The sequence below is a fragment of the Akebia trifoliata genome, chromosome 8 (assembly GCF_017979445.1).
Source record: "Akebia trifoliata isolate Shusen 1 chromosome 8, ASM1797944v1, whole genome shotgun sequence".
In the NCBI taxonomy this organism is placed as follows: Eukaryota; Viridiplantae; Streptophyta; class Magnoliopsida; order Ranunculales; family Lardizabalaceae; genus Akebia; species Akebia trifoliata.
Window position 1 is genome coordinate 6,493,870 of NC_141382.1, and position 7,926 is coordinate 6,501,795.

A 7,926-nucleotide genomic window follows, 5' to 3' on the forward strand; every position below is an offset into this window, starting at 1 on the left:
TAAACTCTTTAAGTGACCCAATCTTTTGTCCAGCAAAAAAAAATTTGTGTAAGGATGCCGCATGCCTACGACAGAGTGTAGTTTCTCCTCTTCTTCTGATTGAAGGTCTGCCTAACTCCTCTTTAATCTTAAAAAAAAAAAAGTGGGGCCAATATGATTTTGACACGTGTCAATCAAGGATGGATGGATGGATGGTGGTGATTAATTGTGGCTTTTGATGGTAGTTGGGGTTAGTGAAAAATCTTTGTTGAGGGGGAGGGGGAGGGGGGGAGAGATGGTGATGGGTGGAGGGTGATTATGAGTGCGCCTGGGCAAGAGAGAATATATGATGATGATGCCAACAGCACGCCTATATCTCTCACTCTCCAACCAAGAAGAACAAAATCCAAATATACCCAAATTTTCGGTATTTATCATCTTCAATCCTCATCATCATTTATTATTTTAATTTTTTTTACTTTTTTATCTTTTATCTTTTATCTTTTATTTTTTTTATCTTAAAATTAAATGAAAAAAAATAAAAATATTATGGAGCATTGTCATTATCATCATCATTATGAGTTATCCATGCCATCCATCATCATCATCAGCCGTGGTACCCATGTAAGTCTCTATTTGCATGCTTTGGAAAATAAGAACCCTATATATTTTGGAATTACAAATACCTCCTTAGATTATTGACCATATGTATGTCAAACTCATAAATCGAAATCTTTTAATATTTATGTTTTGATACTCATTCTGTTAATGATCAATATCATATTAGAGTTCGCAAATTTTTAGAAGGTATGTCTACCTGTTTTACTCTCATTGTCGAAAATTTACAGAAGAAATGAATAAGTACATCAAGACGATATTCTACCAATATTGTGTTTGGTGGCAATCCATTATGAGGCATCTCAGGAATCGTGTTTTTTACTCACAGTGCTCACAAATTCCTCAGTGCTTGCCACATTAAGCATATAAGGGTAGTCAAGGGTAAATTAGGAATGTCATTTGATACACGTGGATACATGTGATTGGTGGATCCCAAATTTATGTGAGCAAAAAAAAAAAAATTCGGCATCTCAACCTTAACGAATGTCTTCTACTTATTTGCACGAAATGAAATGCCCAATATTAATTTCTCTTGACACATTATTGATCTTTCTAGCACAGATCTATTTGTTATCAATAAGATTGATAAGAGATAACATTGTTCTAATGGATAATTATTTTATACAGTTAATTAAAGCAACTCCAACCGTCCTTCAAATCTCTATATTTAGAGATGAAGGTCTCTAAATCAAACTCCAATCATTTTTCAAAATGAAGAAAATTCATCTATTCGAGTGAATAGTGTTTTAGAGGAAATAATAGTGAATTGAAGTCAAAGACTGATTGAAATTCAAAAGTAGTTCGAAGTCTTCAAAATGAAGTAAACGTCAATTTGAAGACAAAATTCAAAGCCCCGATTAGAGTTTCTCTTAATTTTTAAACTCCTATCTTAATTTTTTGTGTTTTACGATATTTTGCCTTGATGGTTCCATAAGGGAAAAAAAATGTTTTGGTCAGTCAACATCATTGATAAAAGGTCAAAGGAGTTGTTACTAATTTTACTAGAAGAAGAGGGTCTAAATAATAGGCTTTATTTTCAGGAGTACTAAACAAAAAGCCTACAAGGCTACAAGGGGAAATCTATATCCCATTCGTACCCCCAAAATCTTCTCCACTGACCACTCTGCAATAGTTTCAGAAACCATCGCGTAGAGAATTTCGTAGAGCACTTGGAGTACCACCCGGACAGACTATTTAAAATGTACGGTGGAAAGTTATATAAAGTGGGTATGAGGTCCACCATCTTTGATGAACCCTACAAGTCTACAAACCATATCTTTGGCCAATTGGACGGTTAAGATCCTCTGATTTTAATCAAAAGGATTGGGGTTGTCTCTCATCCCACAATTGTGGAAACAGTATATAGGGTGTAGATCACCAAGCTGGGCCCATTGAAACCTGTAAATGGAGGAAACATAGCCCATGATGTTCTATTTGTGGGCTTGGCAACATGAATATGAATCATATTTAGTTATTTATATTTGTGTATATTATTTTCGTATTATATCCATCTATGTCACTTTTAATATTCCTTGTCTTTTTAGAGTCATCGATTTTATAAAAAAAAAATGTTAATTCTTACAAATATTGTTGGAGAGTTGTTATTGTTATACCAATTTTTACTAATGCCACACTCTCCTTGTGCAATTTTTTAGAAATTGGTGTGAAATTAGTAAAAGTTGGTGTGGCAATAGTAGGTCTCTATTATTGTAGTGCTTTTTTGACATGAATGCACCTCAAGCATTGCAACATCGAGTTGGGGCATTGGTGTGGTATCTGCCAAATACCCTCTGACGCTTCAATTAATGTAAAAGTTTTAGAAAGTAATGGTTATAGAGATGACCCATCACCTCCAAATAGTCCTTTCTAATATGACTTTCTCCTTTATTTATAGATAAGACTCCCTTCGCACGTCACCCATTTCCGTACGGGAGGAGATTCTTGATGATTGTCTTATGGATCTTCAGGTTCATTAAGGGGAAAGCTTTAGCAAGATAAAAAGTAATCCATTAGGAAAGAATGTGATCAACATTATCAACCCTTCCAAGATTCTTGGGATACTTTCCTAATCCCATCGTGAACATGGTTGTATTTGTCCCAACCATCTGCTTTCCCACTCCGAAAAGTGATTAGTTCAACTCAACCAAGTTGAGTTGATTTAGAAAATAGATACCCTAGTGTTAAACTTTGTTAGAATATAATTCCTCATGTCCTTCCAACCTTTTTCTGAATTCTATCACATAGGGCAAAGATTCAGTCCAATCATATCCTATACAATTACCCCATCTCGAGAAAATGCGATTTGTGTAATTTCTCGAGAGCCGTTTCACCTTCCAACGCATATTCCCACAAACCATCTCATTTGAACTTCTCAACAACATCCACATTTAATACTGCCATCATTTTGCAACATCGGACATCTTGAATTCAATATATCAATTCATATCATGTCATTTCGTGCGCCTCGTCTAAACTTCAATATGAAAAGGGTAATTTCCAATCAATTACCAAAATTTTCAAAATTACCTAAAGTGTTACATGTGTTGACACAACTACCATCTAGTGTTGACAAAATGTTATCAAATTGTCAACATTACATGATAACTTTGTCGACATTAGCAACATTTCAAAAATACCGAAACCTTTTGTAATTATTTGAAAATTTACCCATATTAAAATTGCTTTAATTCTTGGATACCCTTCCCAACCAAGACACTTTCCCCCCTACTTTCCTACCCCCTTAGTATATAATTGGACTACTACTTCCAAGAATATACCATCCCCAACAATATTGGCTTGGATGGTCTTCTTGGACCACCGACTCAATTTGAGGTTAGACAATCATTGCGCATACAAAGGACATCCGTGGACCTTGGCAATTTACATGGAATCGCTAATGTCCCCGTATGCCTGCTTTAGGCCCCTCAACGCTATTTGGGGTAGAAATTTGGTCATTCAAAACCCTTAGGCCATTCTCGACCGACTGCCACTCAAGACAAACTTGGTCACTCATGACCCTTAAACATCACCCCCAAGGCAGACTTGATCACTTGGGACCCTTCAAAGTCACTCGGGGCAAACTTGGATGAACATTGCAGTAGCACAAGAAAAATGAACTTAATTTGACCTTCTTGACATGAATCATTTGATACAATTATTTATTTTTATCCAAATTTTTATTTTATTTTATTTTTATTGGTGACTATTAGAATTAAGGATGACTTAGTCATCATCATCCTAGCTTATATTATGGTCATCAATAATTTTTTCTTCTCTCAAAACATGTATAAATATACGTATATATCTCTCAAAAGCACACAAACACTCGCATGAAAAGTATGAAACAACATGAGCACAAAGCCTTTAATTAGGTTGCGAAAATCCAAGCAGTTTTGATTCTTCTTTTCTTCTACTTCCCCCACACACTCCAATTTCCAAAATATAACCCCATCTATCACAATTATAGTTTTCCAACTCAAAAACCCAACCAACATAATCACTCCATTTCGATTTCTCTGCCACTCTCCCTTATAATGCCCACCACCCTTCACCCATTTCTCATCTCTTTCTCTCTCTCTGTCTGTCTCTCTCTCTACAACCCAAGCTAAGCTACCATTTCTCTTTCTAAACTTAGTTTCGTTTGCAAGAAAATGGGTGACATTTCTAGCAATAATGGCAATGGAAATGGAGTTAATGGGAATGGAAACTTAGGAGGAGAAAATCATAGGAAGAGTTGTTGGTATGAAGAAGAGATTGAACCCAACTTGAGATGGTGTTTTGCTCTTAATAGGTAAATTTCTATATGTTTGTCTGTATAACCCTTTAAGTCCCATTTTTTACTTTCTATTAAACTTCTTTTCCTCCTCTTCTCTTAAGTGCAAACAAAGCTAAATTTCTTTGTCTTGGTGTTTGATTTTTCTTCTTTTGTTGTTCATGTTCATCTCTAAAGACTTAAAAAGAAAGACAAGGAAGAGAGATGCTTTCTTTTCTTTGTTGGTTTTATTTATTTCTTCTTTGTTATGGTTTGTGGTAAGTTATCATTTTACTTAATATATTTATAAGAAGAAGATTCAAGAACAAAATCATGAAGAAGCTTCAATAAGTAAAAATAAAATAAAGAAAAAAGAAACAAAAGTTGAAGCTTCTTAGCATTTCCTACCCCTTTTCACACCTACATAGCTTATATATGTTAAAAACAAATATGAAATGATACAACCAGGCACATTGTTGTATTATATTATGAATAAATAAATAGCTTGGTCATATGACTTCATCCTATAAAGTTTAAAACTTGAAAGAAATAAGCATAAAGTATACAATCTTGGTCATGGAAAAGCTAGACAAGATTAAAGAGCAACAAACAAAAGAATTAGTATTTAAAGACATGTTTGTAGACACATTCTTTCTAAATAGTTTTGTTTTGTTGTTGTTGCTGTAGTATCTTGCATACAGGAGCAAGTCAGTATCAGGACATTGCTTTGTTGGACACAAAGCCCTTTGGAAAGGTTTATTATAATCTTTTTTCTTAAAAAATGTTTTTTCTTTTTTTCCTAACTTTTTAAGTGAAAAAGGTTTTGTATTCTTTTATGTTTAAAGTTTCTCTCTCTCTACAGGCTTTGATTATTGATGGAAAGCTTCAAAGTGCAGAGATAGATGAATTCATTTACCATGAATCTCTTGTTCATCCTTCACTCCTTCATCACCCCAAGTAATTTCTATATTCTCCCCGTCTTTTAATAATTTCACCATGACCACCCTACAAATTAGTTGAATTAGTAACACCCTCTTGTACTTTCTTTATAATAGACCCTCACTATGTATATTTTTTCAGCCCAAGTACCATTTTTATTATGGGAGGAGGTGAAGGCTCCACTGCAAGAGAGATCTTAAGGCACAAAACTGTAGAAAAGGTGGTAATGTGTGACATTGATGAGGTAATTTATTTATTTTTGTTAAGATGGTACAGACACTTTAGATGTTGGGTGTAGTCCCTATAATTTTGAACCATACACGTGTCCCCACCAAAATAGATGGGTTTTCTTTTGTTCTATATGTATTGTTGTGAGTTGTGTTTTATTGTACTTCAGGAAGTAGTGGATTTCTGCAAATCTTACTTGGTTGTAAACAAAGAAGCATTTTGTGATTCAAGGCTTCATCTCATCATCAATGATGCTAGAGCTGAGCTTCAGAGTAGAAAAGATGGGTTTGATGTGATCATAGGAGATCTGGCTGACCCAATTGAAGGGGGCCCATGTTACCAACTCTACACTAAATCCTTCTATGAGTCAACCGTTAAGCCTAGACTCAATGAGGGTGGCATTTTTGTCACTCAGGTAAATAATATATAGATATAAATGGGCTGCTTTAATCAGACCTACAAAGTTAGCCCAAGCCCAATCTATTATTAACTAGGCCAGGCCTTGAGAAAAATCATCAAGCCCTAGCCCATTTTTACTGCATTCAAGCCAATTTTGAGGAAAGAAGGGGAAGGGGCCAATTTATAGGCCTAAAGCCTAAGCCCAAGCCCGGTGGTCCTCTACCGAACCCGCCCTCACCTCGAAATTCATTCTACTCAAACACATTAACTTGGCCGAGTTAATTTGAAAATGCACTGAATCCATGATTTTAAATCTCGTCGGAGACTGAGACGACTCGGTCTCGTTCACCAATGAGACGAGTTCATAAGTTGTCTCAAAAAGACATGTTTTGTTCTAATTCTAAGGCATTTTTTTAAAACTAGTCCGAGATGACTCGGTCTCGTACATGAATGAGACAAGATGTCAATACGAGTTTTAAAACTATGACTGAATCAGATAAAAAAATTGGCGAAAGTATTCAGCCATATATGATATTTTTGTCGAGAACAAAAAATAAATAATTTTATTTATTTTAAAAATAGTAAAAACTATTTTGACTAAGTTTTTCACTTTTGTATGTATTTTGTTTATTGTAGGCAGGGCCAGCAGGAGTGTTCAGCCATAAGGAAGTTTTCTCTTGCATTTACAATACATTAAGACAGGTTTTCAAATGTCAGTAACACAAGAAAAAAAAAAATCTCTCTTTTTTATCCTTTTCTAGAGATATTTATGTGTGTAAATTAATTGAAATTTTTTAAAAAAAATTGGGTTATGTGCAGATGTGGTGCCTTACTCAGCTCATATACCTTCTTATGCTGATACTTGGGGATGGGTTATGGTAAATAAACTACTACTTAAATTTATTATTACTAAGGTTTAAAAATTCTTCTCGGGTCTGGTCGGTTGAAAAAAAAATTCGATCATCTCAATTGAGAGAATCTTGGATAATATAGGAACTTTAATGTTTTATCCTGGTTTCGACCGACAGGAGGCGTTTGGATGTTGACATTTCATTAAACCACAAAAGTAATTATGTGAAATCGATGTACTTAAAAGAGTTTTTTTTCGGGTAAATATAGGCATCGGATACTCCATTTACAGAAGATTCAGGAGAGTTGGACATCAGAATCAAACAAAGGATCAAAGGGGAGAACAGGTACCTCGATGGCAAGACGTTTATGTCGGCTTCAATCCTGTGCAAAGCCGTTAGAAAATCGTGGGTTTTCTTAATTTATGTTCTTCTTTTTTACTTTGCATGAATACATTTTGTAGACTATTTGATTGTGGGGTTGTTTTTGTTCATAGGCTGGCCAAGGAGACTCAAGTGTACACAGAAGGAACAGCAAGGTTCATCTATGGTCATGGAACTGGACACAAATCCCATAATGCTTAGAGAAGGATGAAAGTGAAGGAGGAGCCCCAGAGTTAATGCCCTTGGACAAAAAGACTGCTATTTCAATACAATCTTTGTTTTTCTTTGTTTTTTGCTTTTTTCTGTTTATTTATGTTTCTCTTCTTGTAAATGGTTTTGGGATGCCATGGTTTGAATCTAAAAGAATCTCCTATCACCTAATTAAAGTATAACTTCTCCCACTCTCTTACTCTTCTTCCTTTGTCTCTATTACAGTTTTCTTAGTTTATGTTTTTCTACTAAACCTTAGAAAAGACTTGGGAGATTACATGGTATTAGAAAACCCCATATATCTCAACCCATACACCCTCCTAACTCTTCACTTGCCCCCTTTCTCCCATGGGTTCTAGTTGCAGAGAATGGGGTGGGATGATGGAAAAATAATAATTAAAAAAAGCTAAGCGTCACCTCACCCCTTGAAATCTGTTTGCTTTTAAAGGTTAGGTTGGTGTGTTGTAAGAAAAATATGGTGTAACAATGGTTCTCAATTAAAATTATAGAGAAACCGTTCCAAGTATTTCTCAAGATTGACCTAGTAGCTCATGAAGACCTAAAAAGAGA

General features: G+C 34.9%; 1 protein-coding gene across 1 annotated transcript; it reads left to right on the forward strand.

Annotated features, from left to right (window-relative positions):
• The first annotated feature begins 3,912 nt into the window (after positions 1-3,912).
• On the forward strand, positions 3,913-7,547 carry LOC147395765 (thermospermine synthase ACL5-like). Its single transcript, XM_086449827.1, has 9 exons — positions 3,913-4,387; positions 5,036-5,102; positions 5,211-5,305; positions 5,429-5,531; positions 5,685-5,930; positions 6,551-6,626; positions 6,734-6,792; positions 7,034-7,170; positions 7,260-7,547. Exons 1-9 carry the CDS (start codon positions 4,248-4,250, stop codon positions 7,345-7,347), a joined length of 1,011 nt encoding a protein of 336 aa, XP_086305953.1. The 5' UTR covers positions 3,913-4,247; the 3' UTR covers positions 7,348-7,547.
• Positions 7,548-7,926: the final 379 nt, after the last annotated feature.